The 19,033-nt window shown below is 41.4% G+C and overlaps 1 protein-coding gene across 1 annotated transcript in view; it reads right to left on the bottom strand.

Annotated features, from left to right (window-relative positions):
- The window catches only part of OTC (ornithine transcarbamylase), a 30,401-nt gene extending 12,994 nt beyond the window's left edge, over positions 1 to 17,407 (bottom strand). The window contains exons 1-4 of the mRNA XM_051631629.1: positions 17,334 to 17,407; positions 13,815 to 13,953; positions 13,147 to 13,228; positions 5,444 to 5,531 (exon numbers count right to left, since the gene is read on the bottom strand). Of these exons, the coding sequence (XP_051487589.1) occupies positions 5,444 to 5,531; positions 13,147 to 13,228; positions 13,815 to 13,953; positions 17,334 to 17,407 (383 nt within the window). The remainder of the gene's footprint in view (positions 1 to 5,443; positions 5,532 to 13,146; positions 13,229 to 13,814; positions 13,954 to 17,333) is intronic.
- Positions 17,408 to 19,033: the final 1,626 nt, after the last annotated feature.

Consider the following 19,033-nt stretch of genomic DNA (forward strand, 5'->3'; position numbering starts at 1 on the left):
TGTTCTAATCAGGCCCTGAAGCCTGACTTTGAAGTAGCATGTTCTGTGTTTTCATGTTATTTCTAATAGGACCTTAAAACAAAACAAAGAGAGAGTAAATAGAAGTGTGTGAAAAATCCTTGCGGTCTCTGTCTTCCTGATTAGCCATGAAGAATTCTGCTATCTTGCTCTTGTGGAAATATAGCTGTTAATGTCTTGGCCTTTACACAGACAAATGATGAAGTCATTAACAAATATTTTCTACTTACACAAGAAATTCCTCACATGAGCAAAAGTCTTACAACATGTTGCAAGATTCCCTGTAGAGCTCTCTCTGAGTCAAAGACTGCTCATAGCAGCTACAAGTGAAAAGGAGGAGCTGAACAAAGTATTTACTGATTTTTCAGGTACCGAAACAGTTGCTGTTGGCCTCATTTTTATTCTTACCTCACAAGTTTCTTTTTCCGTGTGTGTTTACTCTAACTTGAAGCATGTGACTGTGAAAAACCTGTTCTGCTCTGTACTAGTCATCAGGGATGGAATGCATAACCCCTTTTGTTAGCTATCTAACAGGTGTCCAACCTAAACAAGCCATAGCCAGTCCCACCAGTCAAGGAAAAAAGGCAATCACACTGGGAAATTGCCCATTTTTCTTAGACATTTTAAAGAATGTCAGGACAGCTGAATCTTACCTGACACCACTGATAAAGAATTTAAATTCCTTTACAGGGTATGCCATTAGAGCAAATTCAGTCATAATCAATTGCCAACTAGTGAAAACTACTGGGTTTTCTTCTTTAATCTGTTAAAGGCAGATACGAGACTTCTTACACACTTACCAGCAAGACAGCAGACAGTGCTCCTGCCAGCATTTCTAGATGTTGCAGGAAACCCAAGTGGAAACCGGGTTTATTCTTTGTGAAATCAAAATTAAATTGAACTCAGAAAAAAAAAATAATAAATAGACCTCATCCAAGGAGATTAAGCCTCCTATAATCTAATGGATTTAAAGGAAACCGTGTAAGGCTGGGACTGCATAGGAAAAAAGACCTGGCTAAGTAAGAGTCTTCAGTAAAGGTGAAGTTTTGGAAGGTGAAGAGGTGTAAACTCATCAGGTGACTTTTCTTTTAAGGTTCCTATGTTACCACCAACTACAAGGTCTTTTTCTTTTTTCATTCTTTTTGCAAGACTGTGAGCCTATAAACTACAAAATTCCATAGCTTTGGAAATACTTGAGTGTATTGGAATGCCACATATCTCTCTTTTCAAAAGAACCTTTTATTTCTGCAGAGAAAAGCTCAACATTTTTACTCAAGTGTATCCTCTGAGGAATACAAAATTAAAAACAAATAAAAGTATGTCTTTTTCATGTGGCTGCTCTCTGAAATTGAAAATAGGGCATTTGCATCTCTTTTGAGTAGGATATTGCTACCCAAGGTAGTTTTGTTTTTGTTTTGAAAGTATGTATCAATTCAAAAGGTTTCATTTTCTGACAAGACTACTTTGTCATCATTCATGGTCTTACAGGGACACCCATCCCTGGAAGTGTTCAAGGCCAGGTTGGATGGGGCCCTGAGCAACATGATCTAGTGGGAGGTGTCCCTGCCCGGGCAAGGGGGTTGGAACTAGATGATCTTTAAGGTCCCTTCCAACTCAGACCTCTCTATGATTCTATGATATGGTGGATCTGTTCTCAGTAAGCAGTGAGAAGTAAACCCATTCCCCATAGCTGCAGAAATTCATTCCCTAATCATGCCACTGGACTGGTAAAATAATCCTATGAGTTTTTCAGTGCTGTCATTGAACCTTATGGCCACCAAGCTATAGTGATGCACAATGGAACTGCTTTAGAGTAGAAAATACAGATATGTTATTTGTATTTCATTTCACATAATATACCAGACATGCTAAAAAGCACTGAAAGGCTTGGAGCTCCTTAATGGGTGCTAAGTTTTTGCTACTATGTCAGTATAAATGTAAATGTCCTATGAAGCATGGAAGAATGGTATTATGAGTAGGTAGTATGTCACTAAAAATATGTTCACAGCAGAAATGCTTTCAACCCTTACCTACAGCAATTCTAATAAAAACTGGGGCTTGCCTAGATCTGTGCCCTTTTTGCACTAAGTCTCAATCTCAAGTAATTCTAAGGCCTTCAGAGCCCTAGAGACATGGCTGTACATATCTGAAATACCCTCTGGTCCTACTGCAGGCATTCTTTTTTTATTCTTACATTAAGTGAATGAGGCTGGCATGTTATCCCTCATTCACAAAAAATGCCAAGGAATTAACACTCAGGTTGTTCTTTTGAGTAAACTGCTCAGCCTTGATTATATGAAGCCAATGATAATTATCTTAATATAAGCAGGAGTGAAGCAGAGCACATGGACCTCTGTAAGGTTTTGGAAAAGTCCTCATTCCACTGTAGCATGAGAGTGCTGTGACTCAGCAGAGGAGCAAATTCCCCAGGTCATGGCCATAAATAGGAACTTCACCTGGAAAAGCAAGCAATGACTGAGAAAAGGGTGGTTAAAGGCTTGCATGGAAAGTGAGTGTTGTAAGAGCTTTCTCCACAGAATGGCTGGAAGATTTGCTTGCTTCTAGTTTTTGACTTATTTCTTGTAACTTGCAGTCTTTTTTTTCCCCTTTTGCTTTAGCAAACAAAGGTCATTCAAGAGACTATGATGGCCTATACAAAGCATGTTTGTTTGTGTATCAGAACACACCTGGACTTGCTGCAGGATTGGCATCTGAATGGCAGAGACCCTCTGGATGACACTGGGCCCTGACCACATCCTTCCCCATCTGGAGTTTTGTCTGCTGGGGCTCAGAATCAACTTTGCAGCAGTGCAGCTGAGGGGTACTCTTCATCACTCTTATGCCAGGGTGGGAGAGGGCTCCCAGACAGCACTGCAAGGAGCCTCCATCAGGGACAACCCACTTCTCTTGGGAGTCACATCTCTTCCTGCTTTGTTACCATGTCCGTGTTCCCCCTGACCTGGACCTCCACCTGTGGGCTGATGTCCCAGCCTGGCCTTGGCCCACCCCCATCCCTACAGAGGTTTCCAATGCCCTGGGCTGTGGCTGCTTCAGCTGCCCTGTTACCTGGCTGGGGGCAGGGGGATGGGTGCTGGCTGACAAGACCCTGTTCTGCCTGACCCAAAGGGAGCTCCTGGCACCCCAGCTTCTGTAGCCCCTGAGGATCCTCAAGCCCACATGGTACCCTGACATACTACTCTGAAGACTCTCACCATTTTTCCCTCCCTTCCCATTCACAAGTGCCACACTGCATTTTCACATTGGCTCTGGCAACCCTTCCTTTGGCTTCACCTTCCACCTTCGATGGTGCTGCAATCCTTCCACATCATTTTGGCTTGGAGCCTTAAGTCACTCCTTCCCAAATGTGACACCTTTGCACTTTTTCATTCATTCCCCACTGCTTTGGTGAGTCCCATTCCTTCTCAATTTCATTTGCTTTAAGCTGATGTAAATAGCTGATCTTTGTCTTTTTAGCCTGGCATGCCTGTACCCCAGCTCACCATGTCAGGTTCTGTCTCTTCAGCCCCAGTCTCTCAGCACCAGCCTCCCACCTCCCTTCTACTGTGCTCTCTGACACCAGCTTCTCCTCTTCCCCCTTCTCAGCCAAGAGGCTCTCTTCTTACAATGGTCGAGTGAGAATGGAAGAAAACACAAGACACTTGGAGAATAATACTCTTTTACATTGGTGTGGGGGATTTACCTTTGGTATGTTTCCCATTCACTTTTTATATGACATAGTAAGCTATGTATGTTTGACTTGCAAAATCCATCATCTCTCATGCCAGTAGAGTTGTAGCAGAGATGCCTGTGCTCTAAAACATTTAAATGGCACCCATTGATGAAGCTATAGCTGTCCTGTTCAAACTGGAGCTATGTCCCATGATGTATGAAGAGTTTCTTTTGAGAGGGTGTATTTGAATCTCATGACAGTGTATGAGCCCTGCTGAACTGGACACAGCGGGCAGTGGACACAGTGGCCTAATACACTTCAGACTTGACTGTTAAGTTTCAGATTAATCTGTTCCTTTTGTAAACCTTCAATTTTACACATTTTTTGAATATTTTAAACTTGTCATTACTAAAGCAAGACAGTGGGACACACTTCTGTTGAAACATCTGAACATGATTGTTGAAGCTTACTTTGATACTGGCAGAGTCGTGTGTCTAGCAGGGAGTGAGAGCTAAGTATTTTCAAGCTTCAAGAGACTGAATTTTTTGCTTTCTACTATCAACACCGAGATGTCTTCCACCTCAGCAGTTAAAAGCAAGAAAGGAAAATTTTAAATATTCAAATGTTTGGTCTTTTTCTTACATTTTCTCTGGATTTCATCACAGAGAGAACAGCAACATAGTTCTTAAGAAGCGCCTCCCACTCACTGTGAAAACTGTAGTATATAGCAGAGGCAATGAAATCTCAGCTGGCTGACTGCATGTTTTTAATTGAGGCTGACAAGCTTGACACTGCATATCTTTCACCAGAACAAAAAGGACCTTTCAGACACTACTAACCTTCCAATAGCTGCTCCCAACTCAATTGACCTCAGGCTGCTAAAAGGCTGTCTAAAAAGCAGCATAATACTAAGGTTGGATGAGTCTTTAATACATGGAGTGCTATGAAAAACAGCAAGAGCACCTGCAAAAGATAACCTCACATTCTGCCTACTTTCTGCAACACCAGAGGCAATCCACTGGAGAAAAAGCTCAAGATCAGTCCTTCCCTGCTATGGCAACAAGAGGAGGCTGCTAGCAACCCATTCATGCATGCATGTGGGACTGGGCATGATTAAGATCTTCCAAAGGTACCAGTAAGAGACCAGTGCCACAGCCCAGCCTCCACAGCAGTCCTGACAGTGGGTAAAGCTGTGGAGTAGGGCACATGAAATCAAAAACTGGCTGCAAAGTGTTGGTCAACTTTGTTGCTGTTGAAGCTGGAGAATCAGAGTGGCCTTCAATGTCACCCTGTCACTGCAGGCAGGCTAAAGGCCCACCAGCAGCCAGCCTAACTAGGATAATAAAAGTCTTTGCTTTTTGATTTGCCTGTCAGCTGTACTTCTAGCTTGATGAAGAGCAACAGAACTAGATGTTTTAGCCTTATTTGAGTATATGTGCTTTCATCAGTGGAGCTATACTACTGAGGTTCATAAAATACTTCAATGTGCGTGACTGTCACTCTCATTAACACTCTATATGCCAAATTTGCCAAAAACACTTGTCATTTTTAGATGTTTAGGAGAGCTAGAATGGATGTAATGATGGTGTACTGAACTACAGATTCTGTGAGCTCATCTGTAAATATTTAAGACATTTGGAGTGCCTTCTGACATTTTCCAGAAAGAAAATATTAGCTTCCAAAATTCTGTAAGAAAGGTTTCAGCTTGATTAACTACCAGATACACAGTGATAAATCAACTGACATTTTACTAACCTTGCTGTATCTGTAAGATTCTCATTAGTGCCCAGATGTATGTCTTGTGTTGTAAGGAAAGAAGGATGTCCTCCAAGGAGAGCAAATCCTACAGTTAGGGCAAACAAAAAAAGAAATGAAACACAAGCACTTCATATGTGCAGCCAAGATTCTAAATCGTCTTCATGTAAAATATATTTACAGCAATAAAACTCAGCAGGGCATCCAAATGTTTCAGACTTAAAGGCTGGCATACATGACACAAATAAATGTATTTTTTAATAAAACCACTCAAATTGATGCTTTGCTGAAATCCTTAGGCATGAGTTCTGATCTGTGTTCATAGGAACAGTCACTCAAGGTGCAAGGCTACATATTGCCAAAAGCATCACTGTGGCTCCCTCTTAAGAGCTAGTTAATCCATTCATCATGCTGAATTTCTACTTCAAGGGACTTAACATCCTAGAAGGGCCATCATGAGTCACTAGCTGTAATTCCACATCCTTGCAAGAAGCTTCAAGTATAGTCAGTCAGACAGAGAACCCTAAGTCTCTTCATACACTATAAGTTTGGTGACAAATTATCAAGTGCCTTAAAATTTTTAATGTGACAGAGAGAAAAGGAAATATCTCAGGGACTGCCAGCATCCCTCCACCCTGCAACTGTTTGGAATTTACAAGGTGAGCCAAGGAACTGAATAGATTAGGTCTGAAGAATGAAATCCATTCCTGAACAGGGAAGCATGGAAAGACCTGAGCATCATTTAAGAATATAAAACACTTTGGGGAAGTTAAAAGGATATTTTGGATAAAGACAAATTACATGCTACAGGCAACTCTCAGGTTCTGTCCTGCCTTATTTCCATTGCATCACCACAGGAAAGATACCACAAGCAACCAGCTGACAGAGAAGAAAACAGCTTTTTTTCACCAACATTTGAGTCTCCCTGCCTTTGCCTGGTTTAAGCCTGAAGTCTCCCTCCACTGACTCTCGGTGTAAAGTCCATCGTGACTACTTATAGGGAGGATGGAGACTAAGGGGGGCTGTTTTATGGGCTGTCACAAATGATTTCGTGTAAGCCTAACACAGGACACAGGATCCTACAACTGGGAATGTACAAAGTGTAGGATTTGAACTGGGCTACCTGTAGGGCTTTTTTGTGCACTGGGGAAGCTTTTCTGAGTAAGAACAACTCCCTTCTAGTAAATAAATTGTCAGGGATATCTTGCCTTGTCACTAATATCTGTGATGAAGGAAATTTCCAGAGAATCTTGGTGTGGACAAACCAACCTTGTTGAGGCAACACTGTGGGGGAGTGAGCCTTTTATTTGTGACAAAAATCTAGAAGGAAGCTATCTTATTTTTATTGCATGGAAAAGCAGAGACACCCCCCACCCCTTCTCTACCAAACTGTGATCTCCTGGAAGTGCGAACAAATTTAGTGTTGTTAAATAAAATGTAAAAAAATAAAAAGGAGAAAGAAGAAGAAGAAAAAAAAAAGGTTAACAGCTGCTTGGGCGGGTTGTAGCCATTAGATGGCACTGCAGACATCTCCAGAACTGCAGCTTCAGCACGATGCTTGTACAGGCATGGCAAAGATTAAAAAGTTGGTCCCACAGCTACTCCTCAAAAAAAGGATTAAAGCAGGAGTGAATACTGAAACCTTTCACAGATAAAACCAAGCAACTAGGTTGAGACGGTAGGTCTGGGCCCCACAACTGGGGCCCTAAAACAGACCAGCCTTTATTAACTTCCATCCCATGTAGGAAGCAGGGTTAAGGTAAGCATCAGTTCAGCCAGTCTCTAGATTTTAAAATGCAATAGACAAAAATAATACTGGAAAATCATTGCCTATTGAAAGCTTCGATTTCCTTAAAAGTCAGATTAAAAAGAATGATGCTTCAGACTCCACTTGAAGGGCAAAACTGCTCTGTGCAGCCAGTGTATACTCATTTTATTGAATGGGTCTGATTTTACTTTCCGTTTGTCATCATTAAGGATTGCTTGAAATCTCAACAAGATTAGAGTCAGACATGGAAAACTTTTAAGAGTGATGGATCATTTAGTCTTCTGGTTTTGCTGCTCGAAAAGCACTATACATTTGCTGGTTGCTTTGCCCGCCTTTCTTAATAATTCAGATGCATTTTTGTATTAAGGCAGGAAAATGTTTAGGTTTCTTCAAATACTTTCACCTCTGCAGCTCAGACACAAACACTGTATTTATGGGAATATAGATGTAAACTGTTGCCAAGACACTACAGCCTTTCTATTCAATGCAAGATTTTAAGTCAAGAACTGAAGGACAAAATAACATTTGTAGTAACTTTTTCTTTCCAGCTTTTTGTGGTTTTTTCAAAGTCCTATACAATTACATCAGTGAGTTACCCCTGCAAGTTCCACACAATGCAACAGCTCTACATTTTAGGGTTTTAATTACATACACTTGGGTAGATGTTTCCCAATTCAGGCAGGCTTGTGTGGACATATTGTGTATCAATGAGGCCCAGGTAGAAAAGGAGGAATATGGCCATTTATTCAGAATTGCCACACATTAGGCAGCCCAGTTCGAGCTACCGCCTGGAAATCTGTGTATATAGCAGAGTCCTAATGTGTTGGGTTTTCTGCTTGTGAACTGGCCATCTGTGCAGGGCCTGGGAACATATTTCTATCCAAAACTTTCCATCTGGCAATACAGGAGCTCTGTGCTCTAGCCTTTTATATAGTTGCAGAGTTGGAATCTTTTCTTCAGATTCTTTCATCCAGACTACTAGTAGAAAGAAAATAATGATGACTTTTTAAGATAGGCAGGCACCAGTTCATTAAATATGCACACACTGGAGCACTGTGTTAAACAGATCTAATCCTCTTTGTTATCACAAGCTGGTCATATCCAAAGCCACATGCTAAGTGTTTATATGAATCTTAGTATCTTCAACAAGCTGTATAAAATGTTCATACTGCAGAGCTAGAATAGATTATTATCTCATGTCCACACTTCTTACTACTGTTTGTTTTCAAAAATGGACAGTTTTATGCCTCAGGCTGTGGCAAATTTTTGAGTCCACTTTGCAAACTCTTTCACGTAGGACATGAGTGCTGGTGGTTGTGCAGACACAGGTTCAATTTCCGTTCCATCCTGTCCCTGCTACATTTGGTAAGTAAGTGAGCGAATGTGAATCCTCTAGTTCACATACTGGATATACAGTCGTGGGGCTGCACAGCAATCTTCTCAAACTCAATGGAAGGACCCTTTTTTGACATCTCAAGGCATCTGGATTTGGATTTGTTAGTTTCCTCACTGCCTACCAGGACTTACAATCTAGAAAGTATTTTTCAGTTTAGACTGATAGCAAAGAAGTTTTCTAGGCAGCAATTATAGGAATATTCCTGAAGCAGAAGCCTAAAAACTGACAAGCAATTTTTTAAAGCTACTCTATTAAATGGAGAGTAAGCTAAAAGAGTACTCTTGCCCCCTCTGTAGTGTGGCCAAGGTAAATAATACTAGCTATTGCAACAAAAAACAGACCCTGTATCCCTGCCATCTAATAACATCCCCACTATAAGAAGTGATGCATGTTGTAGTCTTCAGGTATGGGCACCATATTCCACTCACCCTACTGTGTTAGAGTTGGGAGTAATTCCACTAAATCCAGTGGTAGTGAACCTCTGTAAGGCTGTTAAGACCTTGTATATTTCAGTGCTCAAGAAAAGAAGTTATACAGAGCTTTTCTGCCTGTATTGTTTCCTCTCAATTTCTATCCTGGGACATATTGCCTGCATTCAGTGTCTGTGAAATGGTTGGATTTATTTATGACTTGTTCACTAAAACATAACTGCAGCTGTATATTTTAAGAGCAACAGTGACAATTAGAATATTTTACACCAAAGCTATAACAAAACCAGGGTATTCACCTTTATGCCATGCCGGAGGTTGTTTATTTTACAAGTATTATATGACCATGTGGAATACCTTTTTGTTTTTCAAAAATTACGTGAGATTTTATGCAGAATGGGTATAGGATTCTGACTGCAAATAGATTACATTTTCCAGTATAGTAGCAGAGAAGTCACATTTCCCAATATAATAGCCACTGATGGCAATAAATCTAGTAGGCTCCACAAAACTGGATTTACTTTGCCAATACTGTATGGAAGTTATTTGTAGTTCTTCATTAAACTTACAACACAACTACCAGTCTTAGAAATGGTAAAATAATATGGGTTTCAGAAATATGCATCAGGACAATATTGTATTTGTTCAAGTGAGTAAAGGTGCAATAAATTATACCACAAGGAGCTGTACATTATTCAGTACAGGTGCCATGTCATCAGAATAAAAGTTTAGAGGAACAGTCAATTGTTCTCTTACAATGTATTATAAATTAGTATTTTTATAATATTTGATTGGTTTTGGTGACTGGGAGAAGTACTCAAGGTCTGAAGGAAAGCAAATGTCATCCCTGTCTTCAAGAAGGAGCACCCAGAGAATTACAGACTGGTCAGCCTCACCTTGTTTCCTGGAAGCACTATGGAGCAGCTAATCCTGGGCACCATTCTCAGGCAGATTAAGGACAAGAACATCGTCAGGAGCAGTCAGCATGGCTTTACCAAGGGGAAGTCATGCTTGACCAACTTGATAATCTTCTCTGATTAAATGACTGGCCTTGTAGGTGATGGGAGAGCAATGAATATTGTCTCCCTGGATTTCATTATGGCCCTTGACACTGTCTCCTCTAAGAACCTCATAGAGAAGCTGTTGATGTACAGGCTGAAGGAACAGATAGGGAGGTAGGCTGAGAACTGGCTGAATGGCCAGGCCCAGAGGGTGGTGCGCAGTGGCACAAAGTCTAGTTGGAGTGACTAGTAGTGTACCCCAGGGGTCAATACTGGCTTCAGTCCTGTTTAACATCTGCTTTGATGATCTAGATCATGGGGAAGAGTGTGCTCTCAGCAAGTTTATTGATGACATCAAACTAGGAAGAGTGGTTGATACACCAGAGGGTTTTGTTGTCATCCAGAGAGACCTTGACAGGCTGAAGAAACGGGTTAAGAGGAACCCCATGAAATTCAGCAAGGGGAAGTGCAAAGTCCTGTACCTGAGGAAGAACAACCCCATGCACCAGAATATGATGGAGGCCAGCTGAGAAGTAGATTGGCAGAAAAGGACCTGACAGTCCTGGTAGACACACCAAATTGAACATGAGCCAGCAATGTGCCTTTCTGGCAAAGGTGGTGAATGGTATCTTGGTGAATGGTATCTTGGGCTGCACTAAACACAAAGTATTGCCAGTAGGTGGAAGGAGGAGATCCTTCCCCTTTATTCAGCACTGGTGAGGCCACACCTGGAGTGTTCAATTCTGGTCTCCTTAGTATGAGAGAGTTATGGACATATTGGCGACAGTCAGTGTGTCCACGTTAACAAAGGGCCAAAAAGATGACTAAGGGGCTGGAGCATCTTTTATATAAAGAAATGCTGAGAGAGGTAGGACTGCATAGCCTAGAGAAGAGAAGGCTCAGAGGGAATCTTACAAGTATATATAAATGCCTGAAGGGAGAGTGCAAAGAGGACGAAGCCAGGTGCTCCTCAGCGATGCAGTGGGCACAAACTGAAACGCAGGATGTTCCCTCTGAACATCAGCAAATATTTTTTTACTGAAAGTGTGATTGAGCTCTGGCATAGGTTGCCCCCCCATGTTGTAGAGCCTCCATCCTTGGAGCTATTCAAAAGCCTTCTGGACATGGTCTGGGGCAATTGGCTCTAGATAACCCTGCTTGAACAGTGGTTTTGGACCAGATGAGCTCCAGAGGCTCCTTCCAAACTCAACCATTGTGTGATTCTGTTTATTTACTTTTCAGTAATGGTGTTCTTTACAGGCATAGGGACAGTAGGACTTCAGAAAAGACTTCCATGATGTTAATAGCCAGCAACAATCTCCTCGTCATTATACAGAGCAGATTTTGGAATCGGTGCATTCCACATCTCTATTCCTTTATAATGAAACCCATTGATTTTCATTGAGTTGCTCCTGAGAGTTGCAAAGTTTGTGTAGACAAATCTCATCACCATAACCTTGTCCCACAAATTACCTCTTTCAAGATACTGAAGGTGCAACTCATGGGAAATGCTACTTGAGATGTCTCAGATATTTTATAAATAAACAATCCACTTCCATGTCTACTTTCACAACATTAGAAAATTGGTATTAAATGAGCTTATTTAGCTAAAAGGAACACATGTGACACCACATTTGTTTTGAGTTAGAAATTTCAAGGGAGAAGTAATGTATGTTAAAAAGCAGCTGAAATGTATAGTTTCTATGGACAGAAAAAAACCTGAGCCTGCCTTTGAAACAAAGTCTTAGGCTTAGGGGACTTAAGATGAATTAACTGAAAGTGTGAAGTTAATACCCAGAAGTTAAACTGCATTAAACTCCCTCGTGGACACTCTCATTGAGGAATAAATTTGTTTTATTTCACTGGAGCTTAGTTCCTCTTAGATGAATTTATGTGTATTAACTCCCATCCTTAAGTTAATTCATTTGAACTTTCCTGAGCTTCCTCCTTCCATAAGCCTTTGAAAGCCAAAGACTAAATTGTGCTTCCCTCTGAATACAGAAGCACGAAGGATGAAGAGATTCAGAGAATTCGTCACTACCTGCCCATGCACCAGTACGGCAGGCAACTAGAAACTGGACTAAAACCTCTGAAATTAAAAACTGGGTGGTGTTCACAGGAAATGCACAACAGAAACCCACTCTGAAATCCTGCTTCTCTGGAGAAAACAGAAAGCAGCAACAAGTTTACAGAAAGAGCAGAATCAGCAAGTAAATGGTTGTGCCAGAGGATACAAAGGCAAATTCAGAAATGCTCACAGTTAACATATCTACTCTTTCCTTCCATTATTTTTACCTTCTCCCTTACACCTTATAAAGAAATGTGAATACTCAACAAGTTTCCTGTCCCTTCACTAGAGAAAAGTCAGCCTAAGGGATATTGGGTCAACATAAATGTGAGAAGGGCAAGCTTCTGCTTCCTTGATGCAACACTAATATCTATTCCTTGCTAATGTGCAAGCACATAAACGATTTATTTCAGCAGTCCCATTGACTTCAGAGCCACTAACATGTTAATAAAGATATGTATGTATTTCAGTGTTTGCAGAATTGTGCCCTAAAAGAATAATGTTTCAGTGCCTGATCTTATTAGGCTAATACCTTGGAGTCTCCATCAAGTTATCTTCCCCTGTAGGTAATTATGGTAATTTTTTTTACCCTAACTTATATCAAGGCATTACTATGATTCCCAGCCTAAACACATACTCTGAAATGTGAAAACAGTAATGCATAACATATTAGAAAAATATTTACTAGATCTTGCACAGATTTAAATTTGTGATGCTTACTAAAATAGATGTTAGGAAATATGCACCTTGCTAGTACAACTAGGAGCTGACACCAGAAATGCTTATTTCTGCCTGTTACTTAATTTCTGATCTACCACGTCTGGACTGACCTGGAAAAATTTCAGTGATCAAACCAATATGCTTGTGAGATTAATATGCAAGGTGGAACACAATTACCTACCATTCTTTTCCTATTTTTGCTTTCAAACCTTAGGTTTCTCCTGGGTAGAAGTTGCTAAATACAAAATTATGCAGTGTTTTTCAGTACATACTGACATTATACAATTTCATATAAAATCTGAATATCATTGCTCAGACCTACCTGTTTCTGCAGATAATCTTGTTCTTGTGCTTCTTTTCTCAAAAATCATGGCCAAAGCTTTTCCTTGCATCAAAGGCAAATACTGGAACATCAAAATTGAAGGCTTTTCAATTCTATAGTCATTATACATTTTGCAGTCTGAAATACTTATTTCACCTTTTAATTCAGGATTTTAGAAGTTACATAGGTGGGTTTTTTAACCATAGCTTTGTTCTCCTGCCCATCATGGAATTTATTAGCAGTGGAAAAGTTAAAGGGAAAGAAGTAATTCTAGAGGCAAAAAGTAACTGCATTTTGGCACTCAATTTGAGCTAGCATTAAGGTAAACACTGGTACTAATTTAATCCCATGCAGGGAAGTGTCTTCCACATCCTACATTTAGTGCTGTGCATACACTATGTCTCAATGGATGCAGTTAGCCCACAAAGGGAGTTAGCTGTGCAAAGCTGTTTAACCTTTTCACTTGTGAAGTACTCTGAAGCATTTAAAGAATATCTCTGAACACTTTACAGGAAGGGTCTTCAATTCCTAGCACATGATTTACAGTCTTTAAGAACCCACATGAAGTTGTTTAGGACAAGACAGCTGAATGGCTCATTATCAATACTCCTTGGAAAAATACCTATTTCAACATCTGAGCGACCTAAATGGTAGTTAGAGCATTTTACCTCTCCTTTGTGCTTTATCCTTTGTTTCAAATCTGAAGCCATCCACAGCAAATACTTCAGCTCATCTGCTGTGTAGTTCTGTAGAGTAAGGAGGTCACGGCCTTTCAGATGAACATTCATTTGAGCTGGTGGCTCAGACCTGTGCCAAAAGAGCAAAAACTACACACTTTTTGTCATTCCACACTACATTGTACATATAGTAAAGCCAATGAGCAAGCAGCTGAAATCTCTCCCATATGACCTAGCTTGAAGGACTGTGTTAATTATTTTAAGTAACTTCCACTGGGAGACAGACACAACATATCACACTATATCACAGGGCAGTAACAGTTTATAAAGTCATATTATAAAATATACATTAGATGCAGTTTATTTTGCCTTCTGATATGCACATGACTGCATGCTGCCTCATCAAATAAATCCAAATGCACAAAGCCATTTAGAGTTTTGTGAAATGGTTTACACATAGATTGCAAAGCTGCCCCTTGGTGGCACAGAATATCAGGAATGGATCTTGGTGCTCTTTCTTGTGGATAAGTAGACACTTGCCATGTTCCACACCCACCAATAGAAATGGTGGCATTTCCATAAATGTGTATGAAATCTCTTGATTGCACTGGGGAAGAGGGTAAAAAAATCCAACAAAATAGTCGTGCTCTGCTGCTTCTCCTGCCACAAAAGAGACATTCTGGGCATGTGCAATGTATTAGTGCAGTGTATTTATTCAGTCTATTCTGGCCTCCAGAGTTACGACTTCAGAATCACATTAAAATGGATGTTAAGAATCGTCTGCAGAAGTAACATGTTCACATTTTTTCTAGCTTAGTTGACGAGTCTTGATGAAAGTCATGCCCAAGCCTGTGTTTCCACAGGCTTAAGATTAAAAAGGGAGACTGGCAATTTAGCCTCTTCTCTGGCACTGTACCTACTGTCCTCCTTAGCGTAACACAGCCAGCAGTGTGCTCCTGCTAGGGTTTGGATGGGTACAAGCTGAACTTGTCTTTTTAATACAAGGCAGCAGCTTTATACTGTTCTGAAGAAATGGAGACCAAAGCAATGCAAACAAATAGATTGAGTGCAGATACTGCTTTTGTATTTCCTAGTAGGCTTCCCCTTAGCTCACCTTCGAAGCCAGCCTAAGTTACACCTGCCAACTACCAAGACCGTGTAACAGCAGAAACACGGAGAATATATGAAGTAGCCCATGCAGATGCCATGCAGATTAATATTGCTAGAACTCAGTAAGTGCTGCAGCGTGTCAGGGCAATGTGCTCCAGAGATTCTGCAGACTGCCAGAGGATCCACCACTAAGCTAAGCACAAAGCACCACAAAGATTCTCATCAATGCAGATGGCTGGACTTTTCTGTAGCACCACGCAGATAAAGGAGGAGTTTTATTAATTTCTAAGTTGCCTGAGTTTTTTCTTGGAGTGTCTGTGAAAATTGATTCTTAAGTGAAATACGATCTAAACTATATGTATGGCTTAAGTAATAAGTACTTGTGGCAGTACCATCTAAAATAATAATGCACATTTCCGAGCCATAAAGACTAACCTTCATAGCATTGCAATCATTACTAACATGAAGCTACGTATTTTGCTATAAGTATTATCCTTCTCTCCCCATCCTTGCCTCCAGCCTGAGGTAAACAACCTGGAAACAGTTAGGAAGCATTCAAATGCCCCATGTGGATGTTATAGAGGTATGAATTTTTTTCTTGTACTTCAACAGCTGCAGAATAGAATATACCTGACATTATAAGAAAGGCTGGGCACTCATGGGCCAGGTAGCTTCCACCATAGCATGAAAAACAGCCAACCAAGGCAAGCTACTGAAATACAACCTTGAATACCAAGGGTTTTAGTTGATGTTGAAGAGATTTGGTCTAACTTCAATGTGTACATTTTGAAGGAAATTAGTTTCATAACTGTAACTTCTTTATGATTATGATTATTCAGAACAGGAATTTACTACTCTATCCAGTTCAGAGGAACAAAAAAAAAATATTTGCCCTGTTTCAAAATCTATGTAATCACTTGCTACTTGGTCACTTTCCTCTCCTTTGCTGCATTGTCTAATTGCAGCCTACGATTCCTTCCAGGGAGTTAGACATTGTCTACTCTCAAGCTGGCAAGCAGGGACTTCTGTTCATTGGTCTTGTTTTACTTGGCACAGTTGAGAAGTGGACTGAGAAATATTCACCACTAATTTCTGCACTATTTCTGTAGATAGTGAAGCACTAAACTTGGTTACTCAGAGAGGATTCAGAACTACCATCCTTGGAGACTTTCAAGATGTGGCTAAGCAAAGACATAGGTGACCTCATATGCTGTTCTTGTCAGGCTCCAAGCAGAAAGTTGGACTAGAGGCCTGCTCCTGACCTCTATGTTCCCATGATGATTTTGTTTTATTGCTATGACCTTCAAGAAACGTGTTCCCTTCCCTGTTTTCCACATGCTCTGGAAGAGAGGCAGAAGTGGACCAATAAATCCCAGAGGAGTGTGAGACAACATACCGAAGTTGAAATGTAACAGGCAGAATTGCAAGGCCAAGCAGTTGGATTACTTCTTTCTGAGCAGGAACAGCAATTACTTTGTTCTGTTACCACAGACTGATAGATATGGGTTATCTTGCAGTGTCAACCATAGTGTGCTTATCTTGTAATACTTCTAGGCAGTGGTAATAGCTTATGCCAATGTTATGATACAATGCCAAAAATTCCCTAAAAATAACAACAAAACCCCCAATATTTTATGGGGAGCTTAACAAACTGGATGACTTTATTGGAAAGCCAGCTTTAGAGAAAGTTCTCACTGATTGCTAGCAGCGAAAATCCAAAATATACCAAAAAATTATCACCCAGACTTCAGAACCACTTGGAAGCTGTAGAAAATAAATCACAGAACTTGGAAAACATTTGTTTTTCATCTGCTGTAATGTAGAAATTATATGTAAAAATTACTTACTGCATACTTGGATTCCTTTGAATGTTAATTTCTCATATATTTTTTTCAACAAGAACCCAAAGCCAGCTCACAAAGCCAGGTCTACTTTGAACCTCGTATCACATCATGCTTTTCCTGCATGTCTCCAATGTATATAGAGACAAAAAAAATACCAAAGCAGAGATTCACCTTCCAGCTTCAACGGGGAGAATTTCCCCCCTAGTACCGGCCATGATAATTGTCTAAATGTGCAAGAATTTCCGGTACTTTATTCTGGTAGTTATTTATTGATTCAGTACCTGCAATGTACACTGACCTCAAGCAGAAATATTCCTTCTTGACTTTGCTCCCAAATCCCACAGAAGTATTAATAGCATTTAATGAACATTAAGATGGAAAATCCTCCAGTTTCCTGAAGACACATAGCTTGCTGCCTCGGAAAGCAAAAGGGCACTAAAAATGCAGGAAAAAAGTACACCTTTCTCTGAAAGCCTCACTCTTTCACAAGATTCAGCAGCTTTTGTCTCCAGGTTTCTGCCACTGAATGCCAGACAGAACTAAAGGATCAGCTTACCGAAACGGTTGCAGCAGCTGCTTGCTGGTCCCTGTTAATTTTGAAATAGTGCAGTTCCTCATGCTAAACAGCATCTTCTCTCTGCGTTAAGACTTCTCTCAGTCCCACAAATAGAGAAACAAAGGCGTATGAAGCAGAGAGCGAGCTGTGCTGCTGTGCTGACAAGGGAAAACCAAGAACTAAAGCCTTTGATTTGATTGTCCCATCCAGGGCTGGGCCTGGCGGGGGCTGAATATGAAGCTTTTCCTTGGTCAAACTCCACGGAGAGAGATTTCTCACAGGCCCCATTGCACCACTCACAGTGTGTGCTCTTCTCTCGAGGCCCATCATATCATACCTGTGTCAACACCACTTTGTAGCAATTTCATGTCTGGTAAATATTTGTGCAGGAGCTCGTGCTAGTAGAAAAAGGCAAAAGATTTGTCAGAGCGCAGCATGAGTGGGGAGGCTCCCTTGGGGACAGGACCGTGACCATGGGGGCTCACCAGCCCCAGCATGGTCTGGGCAGGGACTGATCACCCCACATTGAGCAAAAATAGCTGTCCTGGGCCCACAGGTGTGGGGCTGGGCAGGGCCATTAAAGCCTATTTGTGCCTTAGGGCCCTAATAAGAATGGAGAAGAGCTACACCATGCACCGACATAGATTAGGGGTTGACCTGCTGAAAAGCAGCCCAACGGAGAAGGACCTTGGGGTCCCAGTGGACAACAAGTTACCATTGGATTGCAGGGTGCCCTTGCGGCCAAGGGAGTCAATGGTATCCTGAGATACAGTGTGGCCAGCAGGTCAAGGGAGGTTCTCCTCCCTCTCTACTCTGCCCTAGTGAGACCACATCTGGAGTATTGTGTCCAGTTCTGGGCTCCCCAGTTCAAGAGGAACAGGGATATACTGGAAAGAGTGAAATGGAGGGCTAGAGGGTCCTCCACAAACCTCTCCTTCATGAATCCTACCCACAAGGTCCGGAGCTGCTCCAGCCTGGGCTTCCCACAGAGTCACGGGCTGCTTTGGGAACAAACTCCCCTGGCACCGAGATCTTCCACAGCTGCGTAATCAGAGTCCACTGGCAGCAAATCCTCTGGTCACAAACTCCAAGTCCACTGGCCAAGTTCACCCCTCCTGGCACCTTCAGGGAATGTTCCACCACATTCCTGCATGAGTGCAGAGGGACAGCTGCCATCTCGCCATGGGTTGCAGGGAAACTTCTGCTTGGGCACCTTCTTCTCTTTCCTCCTCACCAACCATCAACACCTCCTGTGCCTCCCCAGCTCAGCTCTTCTTTTTGCTTTCTTTAAGTGCTAGCTCTGCTCAGGTGTTATCTCAGTTCTTTCATATGTTAATCACTGAGGTGGATCTATTGTCCCTCTAATGGTTCCTTGGCTGGTTTTGGGGCAGGGGGAGCTTCTCAGCTTCTTACTGCCATCCCTGGGGCCCCTCTCCCACTACCAAAAAACCCACCAAACCAAACCAGCACAGTGACAGAGCACTGGAACAGGCTTCCCAGAGATGTTGTGGAATCTCCTCTGGAGACTTTCAAGACCCATCTGGACCCTTCCTGTGTGATCTTCCCCAGGTGTTCCTGCTGCAGCAGAGGGGTTGGACTTGATGATGTTCAGAGGTCCCTTCCAACCCCTGTGATTCTATACTTCCATGATATATTTTAAAATATATATTTTCCTGTTTTTTGTGGGTTCTCTTACATTT

This window comes from Apus apus, chromosome 1 (genome assembly GCF_020740795.1).
Source record: "Apus apus isolate bApuApu2 chromosome 1, bApuApu2.pri.cur, whole genome shotgun sequence".
In the NCBI taxonomy this organism is placed as follows: Eukaryota; Metazoa; Chordata; class Aves; order Apodiformes; family Apodidae; genus Apus; species Apus apus.